Source organism: Dipteris shenzhenensis, chromosome 30 (assembly GCF_047967505.1).
Source record: "Dipteris shenzhenensis isolate YYH24624 ecotype China chromosome 30, Dip_SZ_1.0, whole genome shotgun sequence".
NCBI classification, from domain to species: Eukaryota; Viridiplantae; Streptophyta; class Polypodiopsida; order Gleicheniales; family Dipteridaceae; genus Dipteris; species Dipteris shenzhenensis.
In genome coordinates this window covers 19014917-19039725 of record NC_141625.1, presented here as the reverse complement: position 1 = coordinate 19039725, position 24809 = coordinate 19014917, and the positions used below count along the sequence as shown (strand labels likewise).

Sequence of the window (24809 nt, the reverse complement as noted above, 5' to 3'; positions counted from 1 at the left end):
ACCAGCTCCAGCGACATACGTAGCGCATCACGGGCGCCTCTTCAAACAACGCCTCCTAAGGCCTTGCTAGCCATCCTGCCATCTACAGGCCTTCTACAGGCTTCTCGAGATCTCGTAGCTCCTACCTCAATCGATGCTCCAAAGCTCAAAGGCTCAGCCTACCTTCAAGCGCACTGACTCGGATTTTTGGCTCTCCACAGCCAACAGCCTCTACGGCCTCAATGCTACGTTCACAAGCTCTCTCCAATGAGCCAGCTCCATAGAACGACAGCCTCTCCAACATCTACACCTGAGCTTCCATCACCTTAGCACCACATGCAACAAAACTCCCTCGACGACCAACTGCTCCAAATAGCTCTCCCGGGCGACCCTCCGACCACAGCTTCTCATCTACGCTTCAGCGCCCTTCTTTAGTGTTCCCACAGACCAGCGCTCAGTCGACAATCGGTGCCAGACCTCTCTACACGAAACGAACGACGCCACGATGCCTCCAAACTACAGCACGACGCTCTCTGACTGACACGTTGTAGATAGGAGCTAACTAGGGTTTGATTCAGTCAACCCCTGGTTAGGCAATTTGGTCATAGTTGTGACACGTGGCCATCAATCCTATCACCCACCTTGGGTCCACATAACCCGAGTATGGTCAGGAAAGGATAGGGTTGGTCAGGTTACCCCGGGTCAGGTTAACTCCCATCACCACAGTTATGTTTGGTCAAGGTTGAAACATGTGGCACCTTATCCCTATCTGCCACGTGGCAGGTGTTATCTGCCACATCATCACTCCATCCACAGTGCCACGTCAGCAAGGTCCACGTCAGCTTGTCACGTCACCACTGACTGACACGTGGCACCGATTGCCACGTCATCTAATTTGTCACGTCAACATCCATAGTGGCATGCCACATCATCATCCACGTCATCACTGTCAGCTCAGCATCCCTCAACTACCACCTCATCAGTGCCACGTGGCACACTGACCCTCTGCAGGCACACATAGTGCTCACAGGCACTTCATGTGATCACTCCTGCCGCCTCTTCATTGCTTCATAGACACACCTCTTGCTAGGCACAATGCCACATCATCATTGCATGTGACTCACAGTGCCACATCATCATTGAGCACCATTGCACTCCTTTTGTCCCTCCACCTAGATCAAGTCGTATCTCTTGATCCAAAAAGAATTTGAGGGCGCTCCAGAAAGAAAAGTCACTCGATTTTTCGTGCTCTACGCGCTCGTCACAACACACGCACATTTCGACGCAAGTATCACTCACTTTTGAGCCTCGCCGACAAAACCACTTCCTACACGCACATCAGTCTCTACATCGACGCATCTGACCCAGCACTTAAAAAGAACAAAAGAAAAGAAATTATTTATTGTTCTTTCATCAATCGACGGTTGGTATAGATCTAGATCAAAGTAGCCTAGATCGCCATAGAGGGGACGCTTTGAATCTCCCCAAGTTGCCAATCTAAGTCATGTCCGAAATTCCTGACTAGTTCCTACTCGGAGTCACTCCATACGCTCACATACGGTTTTACATCATCACATTACCTGAAACCTGACGTTCATCAGTTTAGTGAGCCGACTTCAGAGTGTTCAGAGGCATTGTTGATTATTCAATGGGCACATAACACATGATTTGATTTCACACACACATGCCATCATTATAAAGCCTATTTGGCTATTTCACGGCATTGTGCACATCATTTCAGCTTTGTAAAGCCTCTTGGCTATTCCCAGCATCATTTGCCACAAGCCTTGTAATACAGATTGGATTTTATATATTGCAGTTCTATCTTCACCAATAGTTCATATTTCACTTAGCACAGTCAGTGTTTTGCAGTTGATTCATACAGTGATTTTCACAACACTTTGAGTAGATTTCTTGCACCATGTCTACGACTAGCAACCTCAATCTGGAGACATCTGCTAAGCTAGACAACTCCAATTACGGCACATGGAAATACCGAATGGAGACCATTCTTGTACTTTAGGACAAATGGGAGTATGTCGATGGATCTACACCTAGACCATTAGACGATCCAGCAACCAGTAGCTCAACTCCACCTGTTGTCACAGCACCAACAGCAGGATCTACAGCTACACAAACAGTTTCCGCATCTGTAGCAGATCTTGCCATTGCCCGAGCTCAAGCAGAATGGGATAAGAAAGACAAGTACGCATATCATCTGATCAAGCAAAATGTGCAAGATGTCATGCTAGGACAACTGAACACCGTCCAGACATCGAAAGAAGCATGGGATATGTTCGTAGCTCTCTACAAGTCCAATAACACATCCAGGATTCTCACATTGAGAAACCAAATCAACCAAAGTTTCCGCAACAGCAGTGAAACCGGTCATGCTTACGTGCTCAGGATAAAAGACTACAACAATCAACTCGCAGCAGTAGGAGAGACCATGAATCCAATAGAAATGGTTCAAGTCATCCTAAATGGACTAGGAGAGGGATTCGAGAATCTAGTCCAGAGTATTGCCATTCAACGACAAATTTCGACACTAGAAGAACTTCAGTCAGTCCTACTTGGTGAAGAACTCAGAACGCAGGCCATCTAAGCACGCAAAGGTCATTCTAATGATCACGCATTCACAGCTTCATATAAAAGCAAAGGCAGAGGTAGATCATTCCAAAAAAGTGATCATCATCAGCAACAAAATCAGCAAAGTCAGAATCAGCATCAGCATCATCCTCAGCAACATCAGCATCAGCAAAGAGGAAATCATTCCAACCGAGAAAGATTCCAAGGACGAGGGAATGCATCCACCAACGTGTCAAACATTTAGTGCAACTACTGTCACAAGTTTGGACACTATGAAAGAGATTGCCGCAAGAAGCAGTACGACCAAGGCGGTCAATCCAATAGTAATCGAGGAAATTTCTGCGGCAAAGAAAATCATCGTGATGGACATTCTAGTCACAGTCATTTTGCAAATGAACATGGGAATATGTTTCTTGCAAATGAGGAAATGCAACAAATTGATACAGTGTACCTATACATTGATTTCAATCCAAAGGAGGATTTCAGCTATCAAGTCGACCAAGCAAAACAGGATCCTTGGTATATTGACAGCGGTGCATCATCTCACATGACAAAATCATCAGGAATGGTTCATAGAGATGAAACCTTTAGAAGGTCAGAAAAATATCATCTACACAGTAGACAATTCACCAAATCCAGTTCAAGGGACATGTGTTATTCCTATGAACAATTTCACTAGTACGAAAGGATTGGTGAAAGATGTACTCTATGTTCCGAAGCTCAGCAAGAACCTCCTGTCAGTAGGTCAAATGACGGAACACAACTACAGAGTCATCGTCGACAGAGATGAATGCAAGATGTCAACTAGTAGCAAAAGATGTTAACTAGTAGCAAAAGATGTCAAGGAAGGACCCTTGTACAGAATGCCAGCTATAGTACCAGATAAGCATGCCATGTTAGCTCAACCGCAACAGATGCCACTATCTGCAAAATGGCACAAGAGATATGGTCATGTCAATTTCAAGTACTTGTTAGATCTCAGAAATCAGAATATGGCAATTGGGATTCCGAAGCTACAGTTTCTTGGAAAAGTTTGCGAAGCATGCTGCTTCGGCAAACAAAAGAGAACCAATTTCAGTAGAAGTACCTCTCGTGCACGAGGCATTCTTGATTTGATTCATACAGATGTATGGGGTTATGCCTAGACCCGCAGCATCAATGGTTCACTTTACTACTTGACTTTCATCGACGACTACAGCAGATATTGTTTGGTCTATTTTCTGAAAGAGAAATCTGAAGTGTTTTTCAAATTTCAAGAATTCAAAGCCATGGTAGAAAACCAGACAGGCAGACAGATCAAAGGCATGAGATCAGATAGAGGAGGTGAATACATGTCTTCAGCATTCATGAACTTTTGCAGAAGTCACCGCATTCGAAGAAGACAATTCACTTGTGTAGATACTCCTCAGCAGAATGCAAGAGCTGAAAGGAAGAATGGGACTTTAGCAAACAGTGCTAGAGCAATGCTTAGTGAGAAGCATCTTCCGAATCAGTATTGGGCAGAAGCAATAGCCACTGTGAACTACTTGCTTAATCGGCTTCCTACCGAACCGATACAGGATACGACTCCTTATGAAGCATTCACTGGACACAAGCCACACATTGGGCATCTCCGCATATTTGGTTGCATAGCATATGCCCACATACATGATGATCATCGCACGAAATTGGATGCAAAGTCACGCAAATGCATCATGGTTGGCTACAGTGAAGAAAGCAAAGCATACAAATTGTATGATCCCATCAACTGCAAGGTCATTATCTCCAGAGATGTAATCTTTGATGAGGAATCAGAATGGAAAACCTCAAACACACAGGAGATGGAAGCATCAACTTCACAGTCATCTACAGAACAAGTCGATGAAGAAGAGCAAGAATTACTAGTAACACCCCAAGCAGAGGCACAGCAACTCAAACGGTCTACTAGGGAAAGCAAACCTCCAGCTAGATTGACATATGCTCAGAAAGGCAAAGCAATTCAGGTGGAAACCACCAACTATGCTCTTATGACTACCATCATGGCTACAGAAGAGCCAGTGTACTTCAAAGACGCAGTAGACAAGCCAGAATGGCAAACAACTATGAATGAAGAAGTATAAGAATAATACTTGGGAATTATGTGACCTTCCACCAATATTCAAAGATACAAAGCCAGACTAGTTGCAAAAGGATTTGCACAGCAATATGGTCAGGATTATGATGAGACTTATGCTCCAGTAGCAAAGATGGACTCCATACGGTTCTTGATATCACTAGCGACACTCAGCAGATGGAATGTGTATCAACTTGATGTCAAGAATGCATTTCTCAATGGTTATCTAGACGAGGAAGTCTACATGCAACAACCAGCAGGTTATGTTGAACTAGGAAAGAAAAATAAGGTTTGCCATCTCAAAAAGAGTCTCTACGGCTTAAAGCAAGCACCCAGAAGGTGGTACAGTAGAATCGACAAGTATTTTGCTAATCTAGGATACATGAAATTTAATGCAGATCATACTCTCTACTACAAAGTTCAAGGGAAAGACATTACTATGCACTTTTGTACGTAGATGATCTGATTGTGACAGGAAGCAAGGATAGCTTCATCAAAAAACTAAAACAAGACTTATCTGCAGAGTTCGACATGAAAGATCTTGGACTTATGCACTATTGTCTTGGAATTGAGTTCTGGAGAAATTCAGATAGCACATTCATGAGTCAGCTCAAGTATGTTGCCAGTCTCCTAAAGAAGTTTCATATGGCAGATTGCAAGATTGCAGCCACTCCCATGGAACAGAGTTTGAAACTTACTAAAGATTCAAAGCCTACACTCAATGACAGGTACTACACGCAGCTCATTGGATCTCTTATATATTTGACTATCACTCGGCCAGATATTTATTATGCAGTAAGCTCACTAGCACAGTTTATGGCAAATCCAAAACAGTCTCACTGGAATGCAGCAAAGGGTCTTGAGATACATTAGAGGTACAAAACAGTTTGGGATAGAATACAGAGGAAGTCATCCACGGTTGCATGGATACTGTGACAGTGACTATGTTGGAGATCATGAGACCAGGAGATCGACATAGGGATATGCATTTTTCATTGGTCAAGGTGCTATATCATGGTTGTCAAACAAACAACTAACTGTTTCTTTATCTTCGACTGAAGCAGAATATAGAGCACTCACTACAGGTGCATGTGAGGCTATATGGCTCAGAAGACTATTGTCAGAAACAGATTACTTTGATGAGTCAAAGCCAACAACAATATACTGTGATAATCAATCGGCTCAAGCATTAGCCAAGAATCCAACATATCACTCCAGGACAAAGCACATTGATGTCAGAGAGCACTTCATCAGAGAAAGAGTATTACTTGGTGACATCACACTGCAGCATTGTGATAACAAAGAGAATGTTGCAGACATCTTTACCAAACCACTCGGTAAAGAGCTTTTCGAGAAACACCTACCGATTAGCTCTTGGTTCGACGCAGAGGAAGGACATTCCCATTAAAGGGGTGTGATGAAATGTAATGTTCAGTCCTTCTTCAATAACCCAGAATCATCATCTTGAGGGAAGGCCTACTTCATGATGTTGATCTTGAGGGAAGGTGTTGAGAGTTCACGCTCAACATCATGTGATCATGTGTGCATAGCACCATCATGTGATCATATGTACATAGCACTAACCCAATAGAGTGCTATAAAGGAAAGCGTTAGATGCCCTAACCCTAACCCTAAATGGGTTTGTATACATTCTACATTTTCAACTAAATCTAGTGTACAGTTAGTCATTTGTGGTGTGCTCTCTAGCTGTGCCCTCTCTCATTATCTCCACTCTTCTCCTCTCCCCTCTTCATATTTTGTCACTCCCTACCTCACTGATGTGTGAGGAATTCGGCACCTCCAGTGTGCCAAGCTAGAAAAATCTAGCCAAAACCAAGTATATAAAGCAAATAGCCCACATTACAACTTTGCTAAAAATCCTAGCCATTGCAGGATGCCCTCCAAGAAATCCCAATCCACTTTGTCAAAAGAAGGATCGTGAGAGGCTGTGACTCTTGTTCTCGACCAGCCAGTGGCCTCTCAAATAGTGAAAATGTTGTCCAACATGCTCCTCTCCTAAGCACAGCAAGGAAGGAGTCCATGATGTGCTGCTTTCTGAAGTGGACATTATCAGTAATGATCACTAATGAAAGCCATTGCTTCCCCCACCTCCCTCCCTACTGCCTCTCCCCACCCTCCCCCACTGCCTCTCCTCTTCAACGCCTCCCTTCCCCCCTGCTGCCTTTGCCCCGGCCATTCCCTTCCTCTGCCCTCCCAGCCCCTCCCTTCCTTCCCCGCTGCCCTTGCCCCCAAAGCTCCTCTCCCCCTCCCTCGCTACCCTACCACCCCTCCCTTCTTCCCTTGCTGCCCCTGCCCCTGCCCCTCCCCCCCCCATGGCTCCTCGCTTCCTCCCCTGCTGCCCTTGGCCTTGCTCCCTCTGTCCCTCCCTTCCTCCCCTACAGCCCCCCCCTCCTTGCCCCTCTCCCCCCCTCAGCCCATCCCTTCCCTCTTCTCTTCCCCCCTCTACCCCTCCTCTCTCCCCTCAACTGTCGGCCTTTGTCCCTCTCTCAGCACCTCCCTTCATCCTCATCCACGTTCGTCGGCCGCAACGAGAACAAATATATTCTCAAAGATGAGTTAATGGCAACTTCAAAACTTGAAAACCAAAGGAACAAATTACGCCATTCAGTTGCAATTAACAATTATTATAAACAAACTTCAATAAATATGAGATCCATCTCAATCGTTTGATTCGTATCTAGATAATCCATAATCCCTAGAAATATTTAGTCAATTCTTTACTTCGCTCTATGGATGTTACAATGATGATACACCACCAATGCTAAGAACACAAATCTATTTACATGATCATCAAGACAATCGATCAATTATCAATAGAACAGCTTCAATTTATGCACTATAAAAAATTATCTCAAAACTTTACGCATAAACAAGATTAATTTAAATAATCTTGAGGATCCTTGTTAGGACTTTGGGTAGGAATTAATTTCTAATGTCTGGTCACAATAAACCAATTGGTTATATCTCACAACAAAAATTAATGCAATTCCTAGAATTAGAAATCTCCTTACCAATTTAGTGCTATTTTAATTTCAATCATGAACTCAAGCATTTGTAAACAACGGGAATCAAGGCTATGATCATTCATTTTGCCTTGGATTTATCTTGAAAGCTAACAATCATGCAAAAGTTCATGGACTTCTCAACATGTCTTCTCACTACATGAAAACCCCGATTTGCAAAAGTGACATTGTGGCTTTTTCATGTCCTGAGGATGTCTCAACATTGTCCACATGTCATTTGAACTTCTTGCCAATCGTTCCAAAAAGAGGAACATGTATTTCCATTAACTATCGTACTTCATTATATTCTCACAATAACATAATCATGTTTACATAAGCACCTCATTTAATCGCATATTGGATAGTCAATCCCCAAAATGTCACGAGGTTAATCTCAAATAATTTGTGCCATATATGTATATTAAAAGACAGCTGTAAGACTAGTGCTTACAAAGGACACTAGAGCACCCTCCCTTAGCTGTGCATGCAAAATACCCAAAGCTAATTCTTAGTGCCTCAAAATTATAGACTATTCAACAAGCTAACACATGCTGAATAACCATTGAGCACTGGCCATGTTCAGACTCCTCTCCCAAATTTTTTTCAGAAACAAAAAATATATAGGTTCTTCCTCCAAGGGAAAAAGAAAGAAAGAAAGAAAGAAAGAAAGAAATTTTATTAGAGTCTTCGGAAGACCGATGGGTCTATGAGATTGAAAGAAAACCTGATACAAATCACATAAAGGGTGGAGCTACTGAAACGAGCATCCTCACCCATGTTGAACCCTAAGTCTGATCATACATAATCAAATACATTTGGATGTAACAATGAAAAGAAAAGGACTGGAGCGGAGCAGAATCCTCCGTATGTCATGTCGCCCTGGCTGGTGCATAGCCGGTGATGGGACGTTGGCGCCCGTCAAGGGGTGACGTGCATCTCGGTCTCCTAGACGAGGCTCGACACAAGACCAGAGCCACCGTGACTCCCGTGGGACGTATCCCGGGTCTAAACAATGATGGGAGGTCCCCCAGAGTGATCTGTGTGTCCCCTCGATGTCTCGTGTGTCATGCTACGATCGTCGGGTTGGGGTCTCTGTCACGTCTGCGCCTAGAGACTGGACAATCAATGTCACTCGATGGGAAGAACTCTGTGATCCTGCTCTGAGAGGTGTCTGATGATGTGGCCAAGCCCCGTTGCCTGAGTAAATACTCTCTGTGTCGGACCCCCTCGTGAATGAAGGCCGCGAGGCATCTCTGATCTGGGTAGGCGAGGAATCTGGAAAGGAGCCCGGAGCCATCTCTGAAGAGGCAGTGGTAGTGACCTCGGATCTCGTAGTACACTGGGCACCTAAAAATAAAATGCTCCTCTAACTCAACCTCCTAACAGTCGCACAATATGCATAAGCGATGCTCCCTAGGAATCCCCTCTGCTCTGCCGCTCTCTATGCGGAGGCGGTGTGATGATACCTGAAACTGTCCGATGGAGATCTATAGTGAGTGAGGCATATGAAGCTCAGTGTACCCCGGTGGTGTGATGAATCCCTCCTCCGAAATACGAAGACAGTAATCTCTGTAGAAACTCAGCTTCACTGGAAGCTCCCTCGGCTCCAACCAGGTCCTAAAGGTGTGTAGCTGTAGGAGATCCTCTCGAATGACCTGGTTGGTGTGGGGCCCAATCGGGATGGTTGGTGGGAGTACTGGAGGGGCATCTAAACTGTACTGAAAAGGAGGTATCCTATCGATGTGGAACCCTAGTCTCACAAACCATCTGTTAGTCCGTGCATACCAGCATCGCTCGTCTCCCTCTGCTACCAACCTCATGGAGGAATCGAGAGCCAACCATGGCAACCTCTATCTCCCTGATGTGCAGTCCCCATACGATCTAACCCGGTGTAGATATGTGATGGTCTGAAAGGCTGCATCTAGCTGGAGTGGAGAAGCACCAAACTCGGCCTGAATGATGTGATGTGGTATAGACGGTTTCCCCCGGATCATCCGTGAGAGCATAAGGATCTGCAGGCGCTCCACCTGTGTCCACTCTCTCTCTGACATGTCAGGCCCCCAACAAGGGCTGCCATACATACCGGTTGGTCGGACCAAGGAGTCGAAGAGAAGAGCCTTGGTCCGAGGGTCCTAGAAGTGGGAGTGAAAGCATTGTCTCTCTAGCCGAGCCAGTGAGGTGTATCCCCTGCTCAGTCTGGCCTGCATTGCTGGTCTCATCGTGAAGATCGGGCCGGAGAAGACCCCCAAGTAAGTGTATGAGGATACGATCTCAATTGCTTCCGTTGCATGTTTGCTCGAGAGGTGTTAAAGATCATGACCTTGGTCTTGCCAAGGTTGACCTCCAAATCATGGGATAAACAAAAAGCCTGTAGTGCATCCAGGTGTTGCTGGAGCCCCTCGGGTGTGGACGACAAGAGTGCCACGTCATCTGCATATAGAAGAATCCTGATGATGACCCGGCAAGTGAGCAACCAGTCCCTCTGAATGCCCCCATGAAAGTCTCAAGCTCATCGATGTAGAGGCCAAACAGGGTCAGTGATAAGGGACAACCCTGTTTGACCCCTATGGTACTCAAGATCTCATCTGTCCAACCTGCGCCTGTCCGAACTCGGCCTGAGACTCTCTCATACAGTGCCATGACTGCCCAGATGATCTCCTGATCAAATCCCAGTGTTTGTAGGCGTGTGATGAGACGAGCTCGAGTTACTGTGTCAAAGGTTTTGCGAAAATCCACAAAGCAACAATATACCCTCTTCTTCCGTGATCTGGCCTCCTCAATGACACTCTTCAGTGTGAGTATGTGATCCATAGTCCCATGGTCTCGCCTAAAATCGTCGGCTTGACCCTCTGCTCTGAGCCCTCTCATCTCTGCGAATAGGCTGACCGATGCATCAATACAGCTGCATAGATCTTGGACATCACATGTCCAATCATGATAGTCCTGCAGTTACTCGGGTCCATGGGATCCCCTACCTTGTGGATGGGGGTGATGGTGTTGAGTGTCCAGATGCGGGGAAGCCAAGGAGTACAGCGTCATTGAATAGCTTTGCTAGGATCGGGGCTAACGTGTTGATTCCATATGCGATAAACTCAGTGCATAGCCCCTTGTGATCCTTAGTTCGGTCATTGTGCAGTTTCAATGTCGCGTCCTTGACTCCCCCTCTGGTGAACAACGTGCAAGTGGTGGCGCAAGTGAAGGTAGGGGATCCCATGATGTAATCTACTACATTAGTGCCCCCCCCGTGTGATGGCAAGTAAAACCACCTGAGGAGGGCCATAGGTCGAGCCGGTTGTAGATGATGAGATCATGCATCCTGCCCAGATCAAGGAGCGCGTGTCCATATGGTGTAACAGGCCCGTGTCGGTCCGATGAGGTCCTGGTCATACCGGCTCCGTCTAGGCCCATGTCTGGTAGCATGATAGAGTCATCTCGGAAGTCCAGGAGTGGTGCTTGGCGCGTGCTCATCCTGGCGTTGAAGTCCCCAACGAGGAGAACTTCCCCACGGGCTGAAAGGTCTCGGATATCCTGATGTAAGGGTGCATATGGCGATGTCTCACCCTCCTCTCATGCCACTCTAGCGAAGTGGGATGTGTCTGGCGGGAAGTAGCATATTGCTATGAAAAGGTCACGGGTGTCTGTACGTCTAGGTCCATGTCTGGTAGCATGATAGAGTCATCTCGGAAGTCCAGGAGTGGTGCTTGGCGCGTGCTCATCCTAGCGTTGAAGTCCCCAACAAGGAGAACTTCCCCACGGGCTGAAAGGTCTGGGATATCCTGATGTAAGGGTGCATATGGCGATGTCTCACCCTCCTCTCATGCCACTCTAGCGAAGTGGGATGTGTCTGGCGGGAAGTAGCATATTGCTATGAAAAGGTCACGGGTGTCTGTACGTTGGATCCGGATCCACATGAATCGGGAGTGTGTGTCCTTCCTCTCAATGGAGATGGCTCCAATGAGGGAAGACCTGTACAATACTGTGACCCTGCCTGATCCTCAGACTCCTCCTGTATCCCTCGTCTCATCCTTGAAGGCTGACTCCCATATGTGTAGCCACTGACTATCGATAGTGGACGCTCTGGGCTCTGGTGTGTCTCCGTGTAAAAGACTATGTCTCGTCCTGTATAAGACTTCGAGAAGTTGCCTGAGTCTGACCATAAGGTATCATTATAGTTCCAAATGGTGCAATCTAGGGTCTCGAAAACCTGAGTCTCATAGGCCCCGTCCCCCTAGGAGGTACGGGTGGGAGCCCGACGGGTGCAGGTCAACAACCTACCATCTCGGACCACGGCCCATTTTCCCTCCTTGCAGGCAACATCCCGCTGTTGCAGAAGAACTCGTCGCTCCTCAATCTGTACTGGTGTCAAATCCTCGTCCATGGATAGGGTGGGATGCTCTCCTAGAGAGGCTCAGTGTCGAAGTGTCGCTAGTCGAGCATGTGAATCTCTGAAGCGAATGACTAGGGGCTGCTCTCGGTTGGGATATCTCCCAACACGCCATACTCCCTCTATGCCATGGTCGGGGACTCCCATGGTGGTGGTCACAAAGGTGATCGCCTCCTCCATGGGCGTCGTAGTGGTGATGGTGCTGTCTCGCGTGATCCCTCGTATCCAGATGTTGAGGGCCTTCGAAGCCCTCTGCTGCTGCTCCTGTATGGTGGTTGAAACGGTTGCCTTTGCGGGCTCCCGTTTCACCACGTCCACCCATCTAGTTGTCCCTGCTATAGCCGACTGTATCGTGGCTATCTGTGCCTCCATCTCTGTGACTGGGGTCCCTCAGGCGCTGCTCTGAGGGTCCCGAGCTCCTCTCGAAGTTGTGTGATGTCGTGTCTAAGTCCTTGGATAAGGGTGCCTTGCTCATGTATAATGCAGGCCTGCTCCTGGGTGTATCGGGCCTACTCCTAGGTGTAATGTGTCAGCTCTGCTTGACGGGCCCGGATGCTATGTATCTCAGCCAATAGGGAGTCCCAAGCATCTGGCGGGGGCCTAAGATGTCCTCGTCCAAGTGGGAACTGGATCTCGAGAGGGGTTGGAATGAAGGTGGGCTGCTGAGGTTGTACTGAGGGTGGGGACAGCATGATCTGGGCAGGGGAGTGATATGTAGGAGTAGCGAGGCCGGACGAGGGTGGCTGACTGAGAGGTAGAGGTGATACGAGGGGAAAGTACTGTGGAGCCGTGGCTAGTGGGGCCAGTGGTGAGGCTACTGGAGAGGAGACCTGTGATGATGATTCAAGAGAGGGGGAGGAGAGAGGTGGCGTAGATGATAAGGCGGATGATAGTGGTGAAATAGTGGTGATAACCATAGAGGTCAAGGATGTGGTGAGCGGCATGGGCTTTGGGTGGGCCCCTTTCTTCTGGGCCACGGTGCTGTCCACTGTCAAACCGCTCTAGTTGCTGCGTTTGTTGAAGTCCTCCAGATTGAGTTGCTTTTGTGTTTTCGCCTTGTCACCATTCCCCTTCCTCATCTCCACGCGTATGCAGATTTGGAGTGAAGGGTCTCCCGCCTAGTCTCCTGTCCTCATCCCCATGTTCCCTTCATTATGGGGGAAACAGCAGTGGGCAAAGAAGGGATTGCAGGAGGTCGAAGCTGCTTTTTTTTTAAGTCGGAGTTGAGAGCGGGGAGGGTTTTTTTTTTTTGGGACATTTTTATTTATTTATTTTTTAAAACGGGGGGGGGGGGGGGGGGGTAGCGGGGGGATAGCAGAGGGGTAGCGAGGGGGTAGCGGGGGTTAGCGGAGGGGTAGAGAGGGGTAGTGGGGGGGTAGTAGAGAGGGTAGCGAGGGGTAGCGGGGGGTTAGCAGAGGGGGTAGCGAGGGGTAGCGGAGGGGGTAGTGGGGGGGTAGCAAGGGTAGCGGAGGGGGTTAGCGAGGGGGTAGCAAAGGTAGCGGGGGGGGTAGCAGGGGGGTAGTGGGGGTAGCAAGACTGCCTCTAAAGGTGCATTGCCTGTAAGTTCTTCCTTCATTGCTAAGCAACGGAGGTAGTGGGGGGGGTAGCAGGGGGTAGCGGGGGTAGCAAGACTGCCTCTACAGGTGCATTGCCTGTAAGTTCTTCCTTCATTGCTAAGTAACAAGGCTACTCTAATAGTCCTCAGTGACTTGAGCAGGCTCCAAAATTTACTTGAGCAGAGCTGAAAATGAACGATAACATGCGCAGTAAATCCTTGCAGTTCTCAAATTAAGTAACCACATCTACACACGGTTTTCCACTACCTCCTAGACTCTATCACTTGAAGCCAAAAGGCTACTTCAAGCTATGTCGTGAACAATCTAGACTCTAGCAAGTTCACATAAAATTTTTGTTTTGAAACAGAAAATCGCAATAAACCTACACCTACAAGACGGGGACTCAGAGGTTGATGTGACTCTGCCACTCTGAAATGAAGGGGTCTATCTTAGGATCGACCCCAAAAGATCTCCTCCTAACAAAAGATCGATCATCAGAGTACCTCCCTCTCAAACCAGCAAAGCCTGCAAGACTATTCCTTGTTCCCAAAGGGATGTGCACACTTTCCGAGCAAAAACCTACGAGCAGAAAAGTCCGAGCGATAATTTTTGACACCAACCATGCTTGTATATTTCTCAAAGGAATATACAATTCTTTCTTGATTTCTCATTTATGGAACCATATACTTACTTATTTTTCATTATAACCCTCATTTTAGAGAACATCATCTATATATGAACAAATAGTGAACACTTTAGAAACTCCTATAAATACCTCCCTACCATACTCTCTTTTTAGAGCCAGAGGCCACAGCCAAAAAAATGTCTTTTTACCCCTTGAACCTCTATTTCAGGTGATATTCTTTATCATTCGCCTAGAGCCTTCCATCCTTGGCTAAGAGCCTCACGCTCTATGGCATTCCCCAAACCTAGGGCTAGCTACAGGTAACCCATGGTTAGACGGGTGTAACATGAGCTCACATGCACTATCTCCTAGAGCAATTCAGCAATGTCCTGTTTTGCCGACAGGGTTGAAACAGTAGACAACCTTTTGCCCATTCACATTCACATTCTCAGAGTGTTCTGGATACCCTTTTCTTAAAACAAGCATGACCTCTTCGAGTTTGGAGGGGTTCTCCCTTTTTCTCGGAGGTTGCTACCGGATTGAGATGGCACTATCAGCCCCAATACTTTCTTTTTGGCTCTTGAGCTTTTCATGCATTGCATGGTGTATCCCGTATTCCCGTATGGAGCTTGCTCTAACGGTTTTCTTTAATACTTAATAGAAGTCTCTTTTTTGCAAAAAAAAAAAACAAGCATGACCAGCAGGAGAAGTGAATCTCTGTACCAGTAAAGGTGGTCTGCTGAAAGCTACTTTCTCAATTCTCAACATACTTACTGAGAAAGTCCCTTTTGTCAACATACAATCAGGATAACCTTTGGGCCAAAAGCATCTTTCTGATTTGCATCAGGCTTTGCTGCTGTACTCCGAACCTACCATCATTTCTTTTTTTAACCCATCCAAGTATATTTTCTGAAGCTACCAACACCTAGTAGACAGCTACTGATGAATATTGAGTATCCATAAAGGCACTTGCCCATTATGGCTGACAGCAACTCAAATTTCATGACTTGGTAATCTCCTCATATATATACTTCATACCAGGGTCTCATACTGCCCACTGCAACAATTCATGAGAAGAGTTGGAAGCCATAAGACACTCTAGGCAATTGCTCATTCTCAGGAAAAATGTGATGCATACATGGAATATAAAAATTTGTCCGGTAAATGAAGTCCTGGACTGTGACAATACCTGTCCAAAAGGTCATCAGCTTTTTGATAGCATGTATGTGCCCCTTCCAAAGAAAATGAGAAGACCTCCAACTGAGGCCCTGATCCTCCTAGTGAAGCTGCCTCATACTGAATTGGATCTAATTCTGAGGCCCACTTGTACAAAGAATGCACTTTGATGGAAGCATCTGCTCCAGCAGTAACCAGAACAAAATTTGTTGAATCATATACACAACGCCAAATTCCTCGTCCCCTACAACAATTTGATAAAACTAGTCAATAAGCATGCATTCTTCCTTGAAAGGTGGAACAACACACTCTACAGAATTCTTTTCAGCAATATTACAGAAATTACAGAAACATTACTGCATTTCCATACATGTGAGCAACAATTTTTGTGAGAAGTTTCCCATCCAAAGTCCAGATACGACAAGTGCAATCTTCACTTGCCGTTATCAACACCTGTAACAAGGCAAACTAAGAAGCATTGGTATCAAACGTGTAAGAACCAGGCTACATGAACAAATGAGCCATGTGACAAACATCCAAACACCCTTATAACATAAGACAGCTGCACTTTACCTTCTGATCAATGTAACAGTCCCATATACGAGCTGTATGACCATAAAACACAGCTGCAGCCTGAATTTCTCCATCACTTTCCGTATTGACTTTTACAGATGATATCAATGATGATAGTGCCTCACACTGTCCCATATCTATAGTCCAGGTCCGTACACTGGACAAGAACTTAGTTAAGCAACTTGCAGATTCCAAGCTAGAACTAGAATGCTTCTCCACTCAAATTTTCGGCATATAAGAGAGTGCCGATTCTGATGCAGCTATACTGTTCATTAACATATAAATACATACATTCATAAGACTAGAATATACCCAATCTTACTAATTAAGTTTCTTTTTAAACAACAAAAAGAATAATGAGAGAGAAGGAAGGGGGACGGGGCGGGGGCAGGGAGACAACTAGTTTAGAGAGGCATGAAACAAAGAACAAAGCTATTTTTGTGTTCTCATAAGTAAAGGCCATGGGCCAATATTGTAAACATAATGATCCTTCCAATTGTGAACAAGGGATACTTCTAGATGTACTATCATTGGCTCTTTGCTTGTTGGAATTACAAGTATGAATACTCTAGATGGGAAGTAGGAACCACCACCTAGAGGGGGCATATTGGACCCCATGGTGCGTTACTCTCTTTCTTCTCTCCCCAAGCATACCTTGCCATCTGGGTAAGGATTCTAGAATTTCGTCATTCACAATATTTTTCAAGAAGTCATAATAGGAAGCTACGGAACTAATCTGAGCTGTCCTATGAGGGTGTGAAGGATGGCCTCCTCTAGCTATGGCGGAGGAGATAGGGTTTCTGCTAGTTCAGCTGCCAAAGGTGATGGAATTGGTCACGGAGATCTAGGACTTGTAATAGTGAAGTTGATGTTGACATGCAGGGAACTGAGGGAGGAAGGACGGATAGATCAAATCTATCCCCTCCCCTTCCAGGATTCACCTTACATCTGGAGGAAAGTGACATTTGGGAACTGTAGAGAAGTATGGTGAGGCTGATGCACTCTGAAAACTTTTGACAGAGTTCAAAGCCGCCCCAAAAAACTTCCTCGGTTTTGGTCAGGGAGAGAGTGGAAAACAAAGGGCAGCAAAAGTCAAGACCTTTTCGTCGCCAAGTTAGAGTCGTCTGCCCAATGGAGCCCCTGAGCCAACTGACTTGCACCAAAATGCGACGAAAGGGAAGCCCCATGCTGGAGGTGCCAGTAAGGGGGCCCTCCACTTGCGCTGTCCAAGGAGGAAGTAGAAGTCTTTTTTAAGCTCCCCCGGTCCCGAAGCAAACAGCTTGGGAAATGCTCACTCCCTTAGCTAAAATTATCCTCTAGAATCCAAAACACGAAGACGCGGAAGCCTCCAAAGGAACTGGAACACTTGAAAAAAATGAAGCAAATGCTCGACAAGATGGAAAGTCTAGCAAAGGTAAGATCCCCACAGTAAAAGTCCACAACAGTATTCTAAACGAAATGACAAAATGGCTTTGCTCTTGTGAGGTAATAGGATATATCCATGGCCCTCGTCCCCCGACAGTTTTGGAAGGGTGTGTTCCCAACTTTTGGACACAGAATTCGTGCATTCACAATTTTTGGTTTGATTCGATAAAGAGTGGTCTCATGCTTGTTCACCATCAGGAGAATGTAAGGAAGAACAAATCTTCACCGAGCATTGGCAATGGGACCAGGTCCACCTTGTGACAAACTATTGCCAGTTGATCGCTATTCACCTCCACTCTCGTGAGGTGACATCGTGAGGTGACATGGTGCTGCTCCGTGCTCTCGAAGCTGCTCCGCCATAGCCTTCCCTCCCTCCCCTCCAGCCCGCCCCCGCAGCTCCTCACCTGCGCCCCCCGCGACTCCTCCCGTCACGCTTCTCCGCCCTCCCGTGCCTCCTTTTGCCCCCCCCCACACCGCAACTCCTTCTCTCCCCCCCCCTCCGGCTCCTCCGCTCCTCCTCTAGCTGCCCTCCGCCCCCCACCCATGCCTTCTTCTCCACTTGTCTGGCCAAAAGGGCTCAAATGGCAGCACCTTCGAATCCTACAGTGTCAAGGTTATCCTTTCTCCAGCAGACAAGCACAACAGGTGCAACATGCAGTCCAATCACTTCATGACAAGGCAGTTGTGGGCAGAATAGTGGGCCTCACTCCCACAAGGAGACAGGTGAGAGACTAGATCCAGGCGAGCTTGGCACCAGAAGGAGACCACATCCAAGAGGTCACCATCTACAAAAGAGGCATCTTCCTCATCCAGCTGAGCTCTCTTGCTACTACCGCCTTGACACTTGTGGAGCAGAGCCCCATCCTCCTTGGCCCGCATTTGGTGTACCTTTTCCCTTGGTACCATGGCTTCACAGTAGAAAACGTGGACACAACACACCATGTTCCCCGTTTCTCGGTGATGCTCCGCTTCCTGGGGCTTCCAAAGGAATACAAAGCCATCCTTCCCTCCATTGGTAGAGCTGGTACGGTGCTGGAGTCCCCGCCAAATTCGGCAGCTTCAATGGTAGCAAACGACGGGGTCCCCAAAATCAGATTGGTGGTTGAGATCCCGAAGTCCCTCCCAGAGCTAATTCGCCTCGAGGGGGGTACACTTCATCAGAGAGTAGAGATCTCCAGCTTACTAGGACAGTGTCTTCGTTGCAGGCAAATGGGCCATCTAGCCCGAAACTACCTGCGTGGTCATCAAGGACAGACTCCTTCCCCCCCTCCCCAGTAGGACAGACAGAGTCAATAGGTCAAAGCTCGGCATCCCTCCAGATAGGAGCAGCACAAGTCCCAGACCCCCTGGGTGACACATTCAAAGGGAGAGTGGACCCAGGTGGGAAAAAAGAAAAAGAAATAAAGCAAATTGGCTCGAAAGCGTCGCAAATAACGCGCTAGACGTAGGGAGAGAGAGGGAGCAGGACGAGAGGCACCCCAGGGAGGAGCAACAATAGGAGCCTCTGGTTGGAGTCCCCTCCCCTTCAATAGTAGGGACCACGGTGTAGCAAAAGGATCCTCCAGTAGTGGAGGTACAGCGACCACAGTCACCCTTGCACCAATAGCATGCCTCTGGAGCCCCTGACGTTGCGATGGCAGAAGCTGCAGAGGAGGGTAGCCAGGCAGCGGTCGAGGAGAAGGGGACCTAGAGCTCAGGTGTGCCTGATCAGGAGGGAGGGCCTGAGACTGTCACTATTCCCTCCCATTCCCCTCCCCCTCCAGAACTCTCTTCCTCTCCATACCCTCCCCCTCCTTCCGAGCTCCCCCCTCGCCGATCCTGCCATGATCATCCTCACCACCTGCCCCCCTCCATCCCGGTCTCCCCCCCCATTGCAGCTTCTTTGGCCTCCCCCCCTCCCACCCTCCTATCAGCCCTGCCTCCTCGTCTCAGCAGCCTATCCCCCTTCCTTCTCAGCCATCCTATTTAGGGAGGGATTCAGAGGAAAGGGACTCGTCCTCCTGATCATCAGTTCCCAAACTTCAGCCTGGGCGCCCTTTTCCGAGAAAATTTTGCAGATTGGGGCCCTAGATCTACCTGGAGATCCCGAACTCCTACCCTCTACCACTGGAGAGGACGCTCATGATCTTGAAGCCCCGAAAAGGGGGTTCGATCAGCGTACCCAGACTCATCTAGTTTGGCGATTCTAGTTCGCCTCCACAAGGTTGGAGAAGTCGACCTAAGGGGTATTTGATGCTGTGATGGGGGATCAGATCTTACGCATGATGGACAAGTGGATGGGTCCACTGAGACTTGATCTTTGGCACGCTCACAGTGCTGAAGTGAACTTCCAATTGAGCTTCACGTGGGAGAAGCCGATCTATGGGGGTGGGTTTTTTTCAATAAGATTACTTCATTAAGTATGAAAGAAAACCGCAAGAGAAAGCTCTAATGTGGGACTACATCATGCCATGCATGAGAAAAAAAAACCCAGCTCAAAAAGAGCTAACAAAAATCCAAGGTGGAGGCTGAAAATGCCACCTCAACCCTAAAGGAGACTCAGAGAAGAAAGGAGATCCTCTCCAAACTCTGGCAAAAGTATCTCTCCTAGCTGTAGCTGCTCTGGAGGATCCTTGCATGCTCGCTTAGATGGACATTAGTGTATGTATAGTATCAGCCCATATACTGGCCATAGACTATGAAGGGTGAACCTGGGAACCCTTTATCGCCTCCGTAAATCTGGCCCTCCAAATATGCCAAGCTGCAATGCTAGCCAGAATCTCCCATGAAGTGTCTACCGAGACATGAGCAGCTCTGAAAGGAGTGAAGAGAACATCCTGGAGAGAACATGACTCCACAGAGTGTCGTCGTATAATGAAGGCCGAGTTTGAGTCATGTCCCTCGAAAAACACCTGAGGGCCAATAAGAGATAACCCAAGTCATGAAGAAGGGCGTTCTATGAAATATGCTAAAAATCCTAGCAACACCCTTCCAGATCGTCCTCGCCTGTCTGCACTCCCAGAGGCAATGCTGAACTGACTCAACTGTTGTGTGGCATCGAGGACAAGTAAGGTCAGCCCCGAACTTGGATCTCCACAGGTTCACTGCAATACCTCCATGAATAGTAAGCCAAAAAAAGAGACTGATCTTTCTATTCCTGAGGGATTTCCAGAGCCTCCTCCAAAAGCTTTTCTGCACCTTGCAAAAATCTAAAAACTATCCCAATGAGGAGTTCTAGAAGGCCTCCAACCTCTACTACTAAGCTGAAATCTCCTAGCATTTTTTACTGTGTGACGATAGAAGGGGAAGCTCTTCTCTCGGTGCCCTTCATCATTTCATTCCCACTCCCCTGGGTCCCACAACAAGAACCTAATGGGGGAACCACCATATAACCAAGTCTCCAAGACCCAAGTGCCAGGAGAACAAAGTCAGAATCAAGATACCACTGTGAGTCTGTGCCCCTCTCCATGTAACCTGCAATCCTAACAAGCTGGAAGGCAACGTCCAAAAGAATACCATTTGAAGATCTGAGAAGTCAGCCTCCCGACTGAACACCAAAGACAAGGGTCTCCTCAAGTGCATCCCGTAAGGCAATAACCTATAAAGAAATACCCGTCCCCGTGAAAGCTCCCAACCAAGTGGACTCTATGATTGGCATGACATTTGTATCTATCCACTCTACTGGTATGGCTGTCTCTTTCTGTTGCATCCTGGCTGCACTCCCTCTGAGGTGGCCAATTGATAAGAGTCTCTAATCCTCTAGAAGCTTCCTAAAAGCCTTCCACGCACCTACTATGGAAGCAGGTCCCCCTATCCCATCTAAACCACTCCATATAATGTGACACTCCTACTGATCTGCTATGCCCATCCAATATATAGTTATTCCACATGACTGCTGCTTGTCTATTTCTTAGCGAGAGGAGGGTGGAACTCTCCGAAGAGTGCCTCTGAAGCTGCCCCAACCTTTCAAAATGGCAGCCATGAGAGGGGAAGAGGGAGATCTAAGATGGGATGAACTAAAGATCCCATCTCGAGCTGCCCATCCAATCTCCCCCATGAGATGCTATACAAGATTGGATGCTGTGTAAGAAAAAATCTTTCCAAGGCTCCTGTCTAGGCATCAATCCTCTCACTACAAACTTGAGAGCAAGGCCATACATTGCAAGTTTGGATCAATAACATTAAGACCTCCTTCCCCTGTGGGGAGAATGAGGGTCTCCCCAACCACCTTGGCTAAAACATTTGAGGTGCCATCTAATCCACTCCATAGGAAGTTCCTCATAGGTCTCATAAGCTGAGAGATACAACCTCTAGATCTGTACCTGAGAGATACAACCTCTAGATCTGTACCAACATGAGCAAACGAACCAAGCAGTAGCCAATAATACCTGGTTTACAACCACTACTCTGGATGCAAGGTCAAGTCTGGCAGAACTCTAAAAAATGTGAAATCTGGTAATCTAAAACCTGTCTCCCCTGACTCCACCAATAAGAACCTGGCTATGGCCTGATCTGCAGAGAGATGACATCCCTCTCATCCATGCATCTATGAATCCAAAGCGAATGAGGGTACAATCTAGAAAGCCCCGCTACTCTGTCATAAGCTTTCTCAAAGTCCAAGAGTAGAATGGCAAGCCTATGGCCATTATGCATGGCCTAGTCAAAAGCCTCCCAAAATGAGAAGATGTTATCGAAGATGCTCCTGCTATGGACAAAGCCCGTCTGCGTATCATGTATAAGATTTGGAAGAAAGGGTTGCAGCCGTAGGTTGATTGCTTTTGCTAAGAGTTTGTACAAAGTACCCAACAAAGTGATCGGTCTCCACTGAGACTAAAATTCTTGCAATGCCCTTTTAGGATAAGATGAATGAGGCCCTTCGTATGTGAGTCTGGCATCTCACCTTAGTCCCAAACACCCTGCACGGCTGAGGTAATGTGATCCCCAATCTGATTCCAAAATGAAATTAAAAAAGAGGGGGTAAGTCCATCTGAGCTAGGACACTTGCCCTTGTGAAGGGCAAAGAAAGCAGTCCTGAACTCTATGTTGGTGAAGGGTGCATCAAGTGAGACTATCATATCTCTAGTCACTAACATAGGTAAGTGCTGCCAAATAACAACTCGAGCATCATCTCTAGCCTGTGTGTCAAGATCTGCCATAAGAAAGGAGGCATAGAAATCTGTGGCTACCTACAAGACGGCATCTAGATGTGTCTGTAAAACTCCGTCTGCGTCAACAAGCTGTGAAACGCTCTTCTTACTATGTCTTGGGCGAAGAGTAGAGAAGAATTGCTTGTTGACCCTACCTCCCATCTGAGTCCAAAATGACTCTCTGTCATACTCTGCTCTTTGATCTAACAATGACTGCTACTAAGCCCTTGCTGCAGCAAAGCACTCTTGAACCCAAGCATCTATAGGCCTCTTCTGCTCTTCCCTCTGAAGAGCAGCCTACTGGCAGATATCTATCTCTCGCCAGAGGATCTCACCTCTCTTGATACGAGCAACTGAATGATAAAAGTCGCTAATATCTGAGAGGACTGTAGCTACATCTGACGGGGAAAGCTGCCCATTGTGCATGTGAGATACCGAAGTCCAGAACACTACCTCTGTGAGGCCCTCCTTTACATAGAAGGCATCTGGATTCCTGATACTGGCAGAGCAACTCCTCACCTGAGAATCTGAAACCAACAAAACAACTGGGAAATGATCTGAAGTGGACACCCCAGGTGTAATGCATACTGTCCCACCTTCGTCCAAAGCCCAATCATCCACAAAATTTGTCAACCCATGCATGGATAGGCATCTGCAATCTCCTGTTTGACCAAGAAAACAAGAGTGACTGTGGCTGAGTGTGGAAAGCATCATCATGCCAAGCATCTTTGCCACTGTATTGAAAAAGGAAGGCATCCCAGCCTGCTCTCTCTAGGGAATGAATACCACCTTCCATACCTCCTCTTTTGTCTGTGGGCATTTCAACCATGTTGAAATCACCCCCAATGATCCAAGACTTTGCAATGCATGACCAAGAAAGCAGCTCCTTCCATAGAGGGACACGGTCCCCTCTTGAATTGGGGGCATAGAGGTTTAAGAAACCAACCTTACACCCACCAATCAAAAGAATGATCCACTGAGCTCTGAAGGAAACTATGATCCCATGTCCCCTTATGCCCACCAATCAAAAGAATGATCCACTGAGCTCTGAAAACTATGATCCCATGTCCAATCACCAAGGGGAGCATCGAAGAAGAAACAGAAATGCAAGTACCTCCCTTGGTGCCTAAGGCGGGTGACCAAAAAGTATGGCCTGAGAGAAGCTTACCCGACTTGCACAATCCCTAACATCCAGTTTGTGTTCCTGAATCATAAGAATATCAATGGGGCCCCCAATAACACCTGGATGAAGTTGGTTACAAATCCGCTGCCTATGAGGTACACCTCTGAGGCCCTGAACGTTCCAACTGACAATCCTCATCGGTGAGAGGAAGAGGCCGGATGAAAAACCTTACCCGACCTGGTAGCGGAGACAACCCTCTCGTAGGAAAAATTCCTCCTATCAAGAGGAGGGAAGTCAACTAGGAAAAGCACTCTTACATTTGCAGAAGGGGAAGCTCTGTCCACGGTGATTTGAACAACCTGCTCCCCAAAGGTAGAGGGTACAAACTCCTCCCCTAACTCAAACTCTGCCATGTCTGTCAGAACTGCAAAAGAATTCATGAGTGATGCTTTTGGCGTAGGTGTGCGGATGATCCCTGCAAATGGTGGAGTGGTAGCAATAACCCCCTTGCCTCTGTCAAGAGGTGAAGAAAGAGGAGCAGAAGAGGAAGGGGGCTGCTGACGAAGCGAACCCATAAATGTAGCATTAACATCAAGTAAGGCACGGGTTTCGACAATGAGCTGCTCCACAGATGGAAGCTCCTATACATGAACATCTAAGGGGACACGAGCAACCTCATCATCACAAGGAACTAGGACAAGAATATCTCATGCCTGTAAGGAAGGGTCCATGGCGCCATTAGTAGCCTCCTGAGGTGGAACCGGCTCACCATCTCTGACTGGCACCCAACGTGGGACGACTGGAGGACGTGCTAAGGGTCCTAGTCGCGCTGTAGAAGAAGGTCCAGGATTGTAACGCACGGTCCTGAGCGAGAGGTGGAAGGTCTAGCAACTCGAAAAGTGGTAGGATGAGTAGTAGATCGTGAAGAAGGTCCAGCCGAGGTGGTGCTATGAGGCGCTACACCCGTGGACCTTGTAAGCCTTTTCTTTTTTCTCTTACTTGGGCAATCTCTGGCAAAGTGCCTAGGGGTCCTGCAAATCCTACACTGATCCTGACGATCTATGGGTTTTTTTTCAAGAAGATTACTTCATTAAGTATGAATGAAAACCGCAAGAGCAAGCTCAAATGTGGGAGTACA

The 24809-nt window shown here is 47.2% G+C and overlaps 1 protein-coding gene across 2 annotated transcripts in view; it reads right to left on the bottom strand.

The window, feature by feature from the left end:
- LOC147881804 (Transducin family protein / WD-40 repeat family protein) overlaps window positions 1-24809 on the bottom strand; it is a 124563-nt gene that overhangs the window by 62401 nt on the left and 37353 nt on the right. For both annotated transcript variants that reach the window (XM_087401683.1, XM_087401682.1), the window contains exons 6-8: window positions 15998-16154; window positions 15795-15877; window positions 15438-15668 (exon numbers count right to left, since the gene is read on the bottom strand). In XM_087401683.1, the coding sequence (XP_087257809.1) occupies window positions 15438-15668; window positions 15795-15877; window positions 15998-16154 (471 nt within the window). The remainder of the gene's footprint in view (window positions 1-15437; window positions 15669-15794; window positions 15878-15997; window positions 16155-24809) is intronic.